At 40.2% G+C, this 12626-nt stretch overlaps 1 protein-coding gene across 1 annotated transcript; it reads right to left on the bottom strand.

Moving 5' to 3' along the window:
* Nucleotides 1-7918: 7918 nt before the first annotated feature.
* On the bottom strand, nucleotides 7919-11953 carry LOC104248446 (uncharacterized). The gene is made up of 2 exons (XM_009804695.2): nucleotides 11515-11953; nucleotides 7919-9093 (listed from the first exon to the last, which is right to left on the bottom strand). Exons 1-2 carry the CDS (start codon nucleotides 11839-11841, stop codon nucleotides 8194-8196), a joined length of 1227 nt encoding a protein of 408 aa, XP_009802997.1. The 5' UTR covers nucleotides 11842-11953; the 3' UTR covers nucleotides 7919-8193.
* Nucleotides 11954-12626: the final 673 nt, after the last annotated feature.

Raw genomic sequence — 12626 nt, 5'->3', positions numbered from 1 at the left:
AGCTACTGCTCCAACTGGCCAGTCTGAAGAGCCAATTGTGATAGTGGCTCCTACTCAGCCTGCGTCCACCTCCGCAAACATTCCTCTTGGTCCATCCACTTCAGCAAATCCCGAGAGACCCTCTTCCCGAGCCTACCCAGTGACTGCACACTGACTGAGCCAAGCTCTTCTTAGCATCAACAACTAGATGCAGACAGCTTCATCCAAGTTGTCTATCCTCACTACTACAGTGGAAGCTCAGTTGGCACCTCCGCCTCCGCAGGTCCTACAGTCTATTGAGGACGCCCTCAAGGATATTCTGGACAACCAGAAGAAAATCCTTGACACACAAAAGGTTCTTGCGGACGTTGTGGAGTCTCATGGGGGAGCTCTCAAGGAGCTTGCGAAGGAGGCCAAGAAAATGAGAAAGACGTGGGCTTCTAAGGAGTCCGTAAAGGAGCTGAGAGTTGAGGTTGACAGGATGAAGGCAGATCATCTGCCTTTGGACTTATTGCTATAGCACCCGGTGCTAGTAGCTCATTCCCAGCCAGAGCAGTCCCATAGGCGAGGAAGAGGATGATTCCCCGAGCAGACAATGCAGTCATCCAGTTGGCAGACCCACCGGAGACCTTCTCCAGTCAGCCACAGGATGCACCTCAAGAGCTTGCCCAGGTCCAGGCCCAGGTCCCAGCAGTAGAGCAGCAGGCCATAAGGAACTAGTCTGAGGTTCCCAAGCATATTGAGGACCGATGGACCACTCAAGAGCCCATGCAGACAGACGAGCCATAGGGAGTCTCTATATCCTTTTCCCCTTTTCTTTTTGGTGCTTATTTGGTTTAGTTGGCATTGGGGACAATGCCAGCTTTCATTTAAGAGGGTAGGCCCTACTTTTATGGATTTGGATTATTATATATATTTGACAGTTTATATGCTTTCTTTATTTTTCATCTTTGGTTTGTATATAATTTTAACATTTCGTTACATTTCTCGTACTTTTATTTTACTTTGGGTTTGTATATAAAGTTATGTTACATTGTACATTTTCATCCCATCTATTGTATATTCGATTAAATCCCCTATTGTAAATATTCATTTTACTTTCTGCATTTTTCCTTTCCGTAGCTCTTTATTTATGTTCATAGCTTCTTGTTTTGAATGTTTGCAATAAGCCTTTGGTTTTTTTAATGCCACGGTTCTTTCCAAAAGTGGAGTTTGTGTGAACCAGGTGGCTTTCCCAATGATGGACGGTTCTTTCCAAAAGCCTTTGAGTTTGTCTCTCTTTTCGTTGTTAGTAGTTAGTGATTAAGGGTGCCTCAAGCAAAGCTTTACTTGGGCCTAGCACATTTTCCTTTGATCTCATGGTCAAAAACAAATTGTTGAGTTTAGGATGGTAAAAGGTATGACCTTGAGACTCTTGTGTTGACCGATAATCATCAAGTGGTTTTTTGGGACCATTGTGCGCTCAAATCTTATCTAAGGTCATTGTGGGCCCCGACTCTGTGTCTTTATCAATCTCATAGCTTGTGTGGTGAGAAATTGCATTGCAAGTCCAAGTCCCGAGCCATTGGTATAGAACTTGCCCTGAATGTTTGTTGAGGCAAAATCCTAAGTGAAATTTGGCTTGAGACATGATTATAGGTTGAACACTTCCATAACCTACCAATGATAAGATCCCTAGTCAACTCTTTTGAGCCTTAAACCTTTTTCCTTCAAAGAACCATGATACAAGCCTTTACCTGTTCTAAAGGTTACCCTCTCTTGGCACCCGATCTTTCATTTAGCACATGGCAAAAGTGTAAGTTTGGGGAGAGAGAAAAGGAAAGGCAATGAAAAAGAAAGAAAAGCACAAAGACAAAAAGAATGCTCAAAGTAGAATTGAATAAAAAGGGATTCAAGAAAAGGAAAGAATAAAAGGTGTGGACAGTTGAGAAAGGAGAAAAGATTTGAAATGTATAAGAAAGAGTGACAGTATGTCTCTCTAACCCCTTAGAAAGAAGTGAAAAGACTCAAAAAGTCAAATGAATTTGAGCCAAAATGTAACAAAAGAAGTGATTAAGGGAAGATGGAACCTACTTAGACCAAACATTACCTACCATAAACCAAAAGCCTTCACTATGTCTCCACAAAATCCCTATATGATCTTGAGTTGAATGAAACTTACATTAGTGGTGACTCACATAAGGGACAAGCATATGGTACTTAGAGCCGGACTTGTGATTTCTTGAGAGAGATGAGTGATTTTCCATTAACCTCGTTCTGAGTGCCGCTATTCTAAAGGTGAGGTTTGCTTAGGGAGAGTTGAGGATGTATGAGTTTGGGTTCCACAATGACCAAAGTAATAGAAAGAGTTCTTTGATGTGTTGAGTCGACTCTTGATACTCGTGCGTCGCACTTAATCCATGGTGTTTCAAAGAGTAAATGTTGTTAATGATTCATTTGTATTGAGAGCAATTGTTAGTCCCAATTGATGCTAGATGAGGGCAATTTAGGACAGCTGAATTTTCTTGGAATTTTCCTTAAAGGGTGGGTCTTATTTTGTTTGCTTGAGGACAAGCAAAAGCTTAAATTTGGGAGAGTTGATAACTAGGGATTTTGATACATTTTATACTCCTTCTTGCTTATGTTTTGATTAGAAATTTGTACAAAATAGTCCCAAAAGGCTCACAAGTTATGCTTGATTGCAGGTTTGATCAACAAAGTGACAAGATGTCAAAGATCAGCTCAAAAAAGGAGTGAAACTTGCACAAGTACCAAGATAAGACAAGCTCAAGCAAAGCAAGACCAATGCGGCCGCACACTATTCTGTGTGGTCCGCACACCATTCTGTGCAGTCCACACAAGTGAGGTTCAAAGAGGTGGATTTCCAGGCCAACAGGCAATGCGGCCGCATGAGATTTAATGCGGTTTGCATTGGAGTCACTGCGGCCGCACTCGATTTAGTGCGGTCCGCAGAACCAAGGATCAGAGAAGTGCCAGTTTGGAGATTGAAGCCAATGCGGTCCGCACTCCATTTCATGCAGACCGCACTAGAAGTCACCGCGGCCGCACTCAATTCTGTGCGGTCCGCATTGCCCGAGTTCAGAGAGTTGGATTTTCAAGTTCAGAGCTCTAGTGCGGCCGCACGCGATTTTGTGCGGTCTGCACTAGCCCTGCAGGGGTATTTTTGTCCAAATTTTTTAGCTTAGTATAAATAGCTTCTTTTCCCATTTTTTAGGTCATCAGATATATTTTGTACTGAGTTGCGCTCGTGACTTCAATAGTTTTAGCTTTTTGAGCAATTTTAGCTTCATTTCTACATTGAATCTTTTAGTTTATCTTAGCAATTAATTAATATGAGTTTTTCTTCATCTATTTCTTTGTTTTCTTCTCTAATTATGAGTACCTAGACCTATAAGCTAGAGTTGTGGCTCAACCCTAGTGTGGGTAATTGATGAGTCTTGTATTTTGATGCTCGATTGTCTATGGGTGTTTGATATTTGGACTAATTTCATGTTTAATTGCTGAATTAGTGGTTGCAACCACTAGTTAGTGTTTAGTTGACTTTGGCTCTTCTTGAGAAAGAGAGCCTAAGTCTCTGAAATTGATCCAACAAGGAATTAGGGCATACTCAAGAGATTGATAACCCCAATTAAAGGGTTAAACCTAGAGATAGTAATACCCGACTTGAACCTTGATTGCTTGTGCAAATTTGCATACCCAATTGGTCTTGAGAAAGTCAATTCAGGGAAAATCGCTCAAACCGCCGAGAGGTGTAGAGTGGGTAAAATCGTGCAACGATTATATCATACTCCCCAAATATGTCAATCATGCCTTAGACTCAAGTACCCGTCAATTGACCACCTAGGCGAAAATCACTACCCTAGTGCCTTTTAACTATTTGAACAACTCGCAATAGTTTACTCTTAGCTTATTCTAGTTTAATTGCGCATTGTAGTTTATATAATTAGAAGTAAATCAAAATCCAAAAATGTTTAGAAGTGCAATTTGGAACACATACGCAACTCTCGATTAGATAGACACCCAACTCCAACTTTTAACTCCCTGTGGAAATCGATCCCGACCTTAATCGGGTAAAAGCTGCTTCGACCCTCTCTCACTACTCAATAGTATTGCATGGTTGGCCTCGATCAACTTTCCCCCGGTCGCGAATGATTGGGACGCTCGGGCGTTCACTCAAGGGATCAACCCCCAAAGTTTCATTGCTTCTCGGCAATTAAAGCAAAACTTGGTGGAGTACCCAACAGTTACTTGGACCAACATCCATAATAGGTATCAGTCAAAGATCAGAGTAGAGGATGACCAGCTGATGGTTCCCTTGGGGTCTATTTACCCAAACAGAGCGAATGACAGATCTAAAAGGATTATGGACTAAGAGCCAAGGCTGGTCCGAGATCGGTATCAGCCGTACAGCTCGAATAGAAGGGGAAACGGATTCGGTCGCCACCCAACCAGGAACAATAGGAGAAGTGATCAAGGACCAAGCAACTGGGTTTTGATGAGTAAGAGCGGTTTTGACAGATCGCTCGGGAGGCAGAGAAGCACCGAGATTATCAGAGTACAACTTTAATGTAGATGCTACGAGTATAGTGTTAGCTATTGGTCGCATCAAAGAGACCAAGTGGCCTCGGCCACTTCAGTCCGATCCCGCACAGAGGGATCACAACTTGGTATGTAAGTACCATGGTACTCATAGTCACAGGATTGAAGATTGTCGACACCTGAGGGAAGAGGTGGCTCGACTATTCAATAATGGACATCTTCGGGAATTCCTACGTGAACGGGCCAAAAATTATTTCAAGAACAAGGATGCCAACAAACAAATTGAACAAAGAGCCCCAACATGTGATCAACATGATCATTGGGGGAGTGGATATCCCCCAAGGGACAATGATAAAATGCACCAAAGTTTCTATCACAAGGGGAAAACACACCTGGGATTACGTCCCGAAGGGGGCCATCTCGTTCAGTGATGAGGATGCCGAGGACATTATCTAGCCTCACAATAATGCGCTGGTAATATCCGTACTTATCAATAAATCTCGAGTTAAATGTGTGTTAATTAATCGAGGTAGCTCGGCCAACATCATCTGATGGAGGGTGGTAGAATAGTTGGGATTATTTGACCAAATCGTACCGGCAATCCGAGTGTTGAACGGGTTCAACATGGCGTGCGAGACGATGAAGGGAGAAATAATCCAACCAGTAAACACTGTCGAAACCTAAGAAATGAAATTCTACGTGATCGAGGGGGATATGACGTACAACACCTTGTTTGGAAGGCCATGGGTTCAAAACATGAGGGCGGTACATCAGCCATTGAAATTTCCCACTTCGAGGGGAATCAAAATGGTTTGCGGGGAAAAGCCGACCGCAAAGGAGATGTTTGCTATCGATGAAGTGATCCCGGTGCCTGCAATCCCGGCATAAAAAAATAGGGAACTGGGTGAAGAAAAGGAAACCAAATAGCAATCAACGATCCCGACCTCGAACGAGCCAAAAAGACAAGAGGAGCATACAACAAACGAAGGGGATGATTACGGTGTCCCAAGGTCCTTTATAGCATCCGATGATACCAATGCCACTAATCAACAATCGAGGAATTAGAGCAGGTTATGTTGATCGAGCACCTACCGGATAAAAAGATATACCTGGCACGGGGTTGACTCCCGAGCTCAAGAAAAAACTCATTGATTCCCTTTGATTAACATCGATCGAATGATCGATGCGACGACCAGACACAAGATACTGAGTTTTCTCAATACCTATTCCGGGTACAACCACAAAATTAAAAAGAAAGTTTCTTGAAGACCACAAAATTAAAAAGATCTTGTCAACATCTTATCACCCTAGTGGGAACGATCAAGCGGAGTCAAAAAACAAAACTATACTCCAAAACTTGAAAAAGAGATTGACCGATTCAAAGGGAAAGTGGAATGAAATTTTGCCCGAGGTCTTGCGGGCATACCGAACGACTTCGAAGTCAAGCACCAGTGCGACCCTGTTTTCTGTAGTCTACGATGCAGAAGCTCTAATCTCGGTCGAAGTAGGAGAACCGATCCTAAGGTTCCAATACGCTACCGAGATGTCAAATGACGAGGCCATGGCCACAAGCTTAGACATATCGGACAAAAGGCGAGAAGCCGCCCTGGTCCGGTTAGCGGCCCAAAAGTAGTGAACGGGGAGAGACTACAACTGAAGGGCTAACGTTTGACACTTCCAAGCTGGGGATTTGGTATTAAGGAAAGTTATATTGTATACCAAGAACCCAAACGATGGGAAACTAGGCCCGAACTGGGAAGGTGCGTACATAGTTACCGGTATAATTAGGAAGGGTCATATAAGCTCGAGTCAGGGAACAACAATGTACAGCTACCGAACAACTGGAATGTGGCACACTTAAAGCGGTACTATTGCTAAGGTACAAACAATTTCCTTTGAAGTTTGTTATGCTTTGAACTAAACCATGCAGGTATTCGGTAGAGGTTAAATCTGACGAATAGGTCTGAAAGCATGTGTTGCACTCTTTTTTCCTTGAACCGATCTTTCCCGAAGTGGCTTTTACGGCAAGGTTTTTAACGAGGCACCAGTAAACGTGATACCCTAGTTTGGGACTGAGGCTGGGATTGTTGATCACTCGTATTTGATCGACAGTATTCGAGCCCTCACGAGCTCAGTCTCAAATACTCGGGGAGCCATTACGCCATAAGTCAGATTTGATATTAAAAGCAGGGCTTGAATATTAGAATTAATTGTAAGAGTCAAACGGTCAAACGAACCGTGCCCGTGTAGCTTATTCTTGCCATGGCAGAAATCTTTTGTGCCTTCGATCCTGTACTCTATATTCAAAGTAATAAAAGAAATTTGCCTTCTATATTTCATCAGTTCACATTTGTCCCAGCGGTATTATCGTTAAGTTACTTAGAATAAATAATGGGTTCAAAACCTAGAGCCCACGGGCCTCCCAGAGTCGGGGACTGCTATCCGATAATAAGATCGGACAACTCTAGCTATCGAAGCTTGGGGGTACCGATTCTACTAGGCAGGGCCCAAACATGAAAGGCTACAGCCAACTTGAAGTGGCTTGGAGACGCCCGAGTCTGTACGTAGAAAGTAAGATCCCTACACATGGTTAAAACCTATGAAAGAATGCTACCTGGCTATAAAAAAGGCCACCTTCGGCAAAATATCATTGTGTCTGGTTGAAACATTCAAGTATTTTAAAGACTTCATTTTTTATCAGATAATCCGAAGCCAAAGCAACTCGGAGTTGTTACTTAAACCAGGCCTCATTCTGGGGGGAACAAACACTCTAAATTATGTCAATCTCTATGCTAAGGCATTAATGACATATTTCAAACAAAGAGTTGTAAGCGGATGCTGAAAAGTAAAGGACACAGTATAGCCGAAGGAAATTTTTTTATATATATCAAAAATATTTACAGAGGCACTGTAATTCGGCCCCAAAATTAAAAAAAATGTACAAAAGAAAATAAAAAATAAACTAAAGCATTTCCGCCTAGTCTTCGTCAGAGCCCGATTCACTGCCTGAACCCTCCGGCTCGTATATCTCTTTTGTCTCGGCCTTGAACCTCTATACCTTAGTGTAGTTGTTCTTTCCACTCCATATATAGCCCTCGACATAGTGATAACTCAAACAATTGTAAGCTGAATAAAGGTGTTGCAAGAGTAAGCCATCCCAATGGCTTGGTTGAGTCTTCCCACATGAGAAGCATCCACATATATTTTTCAACTTTCACATACATGAACAATCTTGCATATGGTCGCATAATTTGCAATAGAAGTGTTAGTAAATTTGAATGTAATTTCAATACCCAAGAACATGTGACCTATAATGCACTTGCCAAACATTTATTTATTCTTTTGAATAGGAGAAACTTATTTAAGGACGCAAAACTACCTAATTTAAGGACGCAAAACATAATAAGAATAATCCATCAAGAATCACTCAACGCCCTTAAAAACAGATAGTTCATGCAAAAAGTCAGAACACTCCATGCTTATGTCGTGCAAGGGGACTCCCCCTATAGTTATATATTGTACGTTTCTTCCTTTTCTGTTCCTTTTTTTTCTGGAGGGGTTAGGGGTGGAGATCCAGCTAAGACAAGAACTTGCAAACAGATGCAGTTATCAAGCATTTCTGCTAATGGAATTATATAACATACATACATACTAGCCTCAAGTAACAACATAAGATCAAGTAACAGAGTCGTTCATCTCTGCCTTGCTTCGATAATGGCGAACTGGTTTATGGGAGACGATGTTATTGTCACCTACATGTGCTTCCATATCTTCTTCCATTGGATCTCCACTTTCTTGAGCCTCTACAGCGGCAATGGCAACAGGAAAGCCTTTTGGGTGCAAGGATACATTACAAGCTTCTTTAATCATTTCCTTTGACGGAGTTGCATCCTTTGCTGCTATAGCATATGAGTTCTTCTGCCTAGGCACAAAGGCTACTGATTTAGTATTAGTAGCTGACACGTCCCTAGTTTCTCGTGCCAATTGATCATGCTTCAACTTCTTAACCTCCTCGAGAAGGTATACGCAAGCTTGAATATTTGATTCATCATCAAGCTTGCTAGGAGAATCCAAACTATAGTGAGTATACTTTGAAGGGTTGAGAATATGATCAGGAACATTCGGCCTACTGTTGTCAAGAATAGATTCATTTTTTTGAGAACTAGAATTTGCTGCTGCAGGAGCTGCCCAAGAAACTTCTAGCTCTGAAGCCCCTTCACATTTATCTTTACAACTAGGATTAAACCTGACTCGTTTCATGGACTTGAGCACACCATTCTCAGATTTCCTTGTTCTTTTCAAAATTGGCTTCACCTTACTATGAACCTGAAGTGGTTCAGTAGACTGCTGCTCACCACATAGAGTGATACCATCAAAATGAGTTTCACATTTCACAGCTGCATCAGCATCTTCCTTCAGCCTAACTTGTGCAGCCATATGATTTGCACGTGCGTCTCTACAGATGTTACGTCCTGAAGGATCATAAGATGTTTCCTGATCAATAGCGTTCATGTACAAGCGATCAGCAGCACCCACTCTGCCTTCCGCCACTCTATCATATTCATCTTCCTCGTCCTGGAGAAGCAATCAAGAAGGATCATAAGTCTCAAACAAAACCAAAAAAAAAAAAAAGAACAGTCTCTTTTAGGGGCAAAGACACTTAGGGGTCGTTTAGTGTGATGGATAAGCAAAACTAATCCTGAGATAAAAATTAAATACCACCTTATCCCTTGTTTGGTTACTAATTTATCTCGGGATTAAAAATAGTACCGAGATAACTTATACCTGCCAGAGGATGGAATAATAATTCCAATAAAGCAGTAAAATTGACAATGCCATGATTAATACAACATATCAACCGGTCAACAAGAAATAATACCAGAAGAGTGAATCCCAGCATAACTAATCTTAGCATAACCTATCTTTAAACCAAATGACCCCTTAGTACTTCTCAAGTGTGAGGGTATTCAATGCTTAACATTTGGAATTTATGGGTCCCATTTTCTCATTACTCGCCCCTTCTTTATCTGCGCATCTTCCTTTCTGACTAGTTCACACTCCACAACTCTTTTTTTTAAAATTCCCATCTTCTCCTTCAGCTTTTTTATAGCAAACAATTTTCAAATGCTTATTCCACTATTTTTTGCAGAACTTTTTGTTTTGCATGTAGTATGCTTATTTTAGGGTTTAAAGTAGGTGCCAGAAAACTGATGCCGAAGCAGCAATGCGGACCATCTCCTCTGAGAGCATTCCTCAAATATCAGATGACAAAGACAAATTAGGTTAAAGTATTTTCTAACCCGTATAATCCCTAGCCAAATTCAAACTCAACACCAGTATGCAATTTGAAATCAGAAATGGGACTCCGGCAATGCCTAGCATATTTATTCTTTCTCCATTCCAATTATTTGAAGGAAATTTTGAGGTGGTTATTGTGGAAATTTGAATTGTTTTGGAGAAGTTGAGAAGTAGGTAGTGAAACTGAAGTAATCTTGAAAAAATTTGGTCTAAATTGGATGGAACTAGACTGTCTTTTCTTTCATTTATTTGATGTAGTTGGATTTTGATGTGAAATTCAGGAGAGACAAGTAAACTCTAGTACTCTAGTAGCCAAATATTAGCAGACATAGATTTTCCACCCATTCACCCACCAATACATGGTTTAAGAGTTGATGAAAAACAGAAGGAAAAAAAAAAGTAACGAGCATGGCGTCGGAGAAGAGGAATAAAAAGGAAAAGAAGAAGAACAGCGAGCAAGAATTGAGGAGGAGGAGATGGGATGATATGGACGTTATGGTCACACATTTTACTCAATTAAATATACCCCTCACACAACTAGTAAAAGTTCTCACACCCAAAATAAAATTTCTCCCTCGTATCGCACAGACCAAGAAAGTGGGTACATAGGTCAAACAATACCAGCTATCCAATCGGTGAAACAAGGAACCAAGTTGTGCTCCCAAGAATAAGGAGGAGGAGAAAGGAAGTATTATTAGCTATTGAATGGGAACAAGTATGATATGTAAAATTGCCCAAAATAATGAGGAATCGATTATGAGAAATTTCCTTATACTAAGTTCTAAATTTCAAGAAAAAGAAAATAAAAAATGGTTACCATTTTTGCTAAGTGAAACGAGATAAGCTTAGAGCACATGAATAACTGAAATTAAAGAAGTAATGGTAGCTTCCTATGGCAATCCCCCCCTTCCATACTAAATAGTAAGGAAAGAATGGATGGTCTTCGAACACCAAAATATACAGATTGTGTCTAGTTCTCTTTGAAGTTCCGGGACATTGAATTAAGTAGAACAGAATATATATGCACCAAAGTGATACTTCTCAAAGCATATTCACTGTCAAACACAAGTGCACAGACCATACAAACATAATAGCAGTATAGCCAAACATTGCAATTAAAAAATCATAGAATAACAAGTACATAACCTTTCTCCAATAAAAGACACAGTAAATTAATCCTTGTTTAGAATTTCAGTATCAAGCAGTAGCTTTACAAGAAAAGTTTAATAAAACAATGACGTCTCTGATCCACTTGCAATAATGTATTTTGTTACAGCATATCAAATAGCTATAGGATAGAGGCCCGTCCATGCCTGAATTAGCCCCTATTGAGGTAATATGTCTGCGCTCTTGAAGCTAGAAAATCAATACCAAAAGGGAGAAAATAACTTGTGTAATTTATTTGAAGGTGTCATCTTACCTAAATTATACCTAACGAAACAAACACCAGATTTTAATGAAGAAATTATTCTTCTCCTCCATACAAAACGCCCATAGTTTAGTTCAAATCAAAATTAAGGAATACAAAGTTCAATGTATCACAAAAAAAGGGAGTGCATTTCAAATTTTGATGGTAATGGGAGTGCAATATAAAATGAATTAACTTCTTACACTACTACTACTAGGACAAAGATTAGTAATTTGTGTAGAAGTACCTTCGATGTCAATATATAAAAAATTAAAATCCATATAAAGTACCTCATTATCAAGCGTGGGATCCAAGCCAATGGAGGATCTGATTTCCCAAACATCATTAGGGTCCTCAAAACGACTTTCCTCATCATTTGGATCATTTTGGAGCCCTTGAGTGGTCAAGTTCCTCCTGCCATTTTGTTTGAATAATCCATCATATGACGAAGAACAAAGGGTTTGGTCATCATCCTCTTTCCCTTGCTTCAGTGCGCTTCGGTTCCACTCTTTCTTCTCCACTTCATCGTCGGTGAGAGACCACGCCGACGACGGTGCTGATGAAGAGAGAGCGCCGAAAACTTTGTGTACACGGGCTCTGAAGCTGTCATCGTCCATGGCTTTTGAGTTGTACGTCGTGCTGAAAATGTGTTGTCTTTTAACTGTTGTGGTCTTGCTTTTACTTTAGGTTATACTTTTATAAGAAGATGATGATGATATTTGTGGAGCACCGCTTTGGATTAGACGGTACGTCTCGTAGTACTCGTTAGCGGATAATAACCAAGGAGTTTGGTTTATTGCTAAATGGATCCCTAAATTTGTTATACAGGGGTAATGTCTTCAACTGTAGTATAAGATCAAACGTGGCTCACTTCGATTCGATGCTTAGGCCTCTGTTTTTTCTTCATTTTTGGAAAAAAATTAATACTATTGCTAGAGAACATAGGGCAATCACCACTATTTTTTTTAGATAATCTATACTATATTAAAAGCATGAAACCCCTATCGAAATGTTGTTCGTCTTTTTTATCCTTCATAAGTGTATTTTACGTTGGATATAATTGTAATTGTTCAGTACTATTTTTTTTCTTCTTATTTTGGTATAACACCAAAACTATCGTGTATTACAGTTTCTATTGGCTATGACTTTGCTTTATTTTACGTTTAGGATTCTTTAGGCATTTTTTGTTTAGGATTAGAATTCTTTACCAACGTGTGTGGCTTTCTTTTAGGTTTGACTGCTTTGGAATATTTCATCCGATTTTTAGTTCTCTATCAACATGAGTTTAAGATGTAAAACAAGCTAACTCTTCGAGATATCTAATGTTCTATAGATATTGATGTTCGTTTTCTACCTTTTTTCTTATCGGTATCTGTTTTGTTTTTTTCAAGTTATTAGATTT

This window comes from Nicotiana sylvestris, chromosome 12 (assembly GCF_000393655.2).
Source record: "Nicotiana sylvestris chromosome 12, ASM39365v2, whole genome shotgun sequence".
NCBI classification, from domain to species: Eukaryota; Viridiplantae; Streptophyta; class Magnoliopsida; order Solanales; family Solanaceae; genus Nicotiana; species Nicotiana sylvestris.
The sequence above is the reverse complement of the archived record's forward strand: the minus strand, read 5'-3'. Positions and strand labels throughout refer to the sequence as shown.

Excerpts from the sequence above, each read along its gene's own strand:
- LOC104248446 (XM_009804695.2), bottom strand. The coding sequence starts at position 11,841 with ATGGACGATGACAGCTTCAGAGCCCGTGTACACAAAGTTTTCGGCGCT. Across the intron at positions 9,094-11,514 it reads ATCCCACGCTTGATAATGAG|GACGAGGAAGATGAATATGA; the intron begins GTACTTTATATG and ends TTGCTTCTCCAG.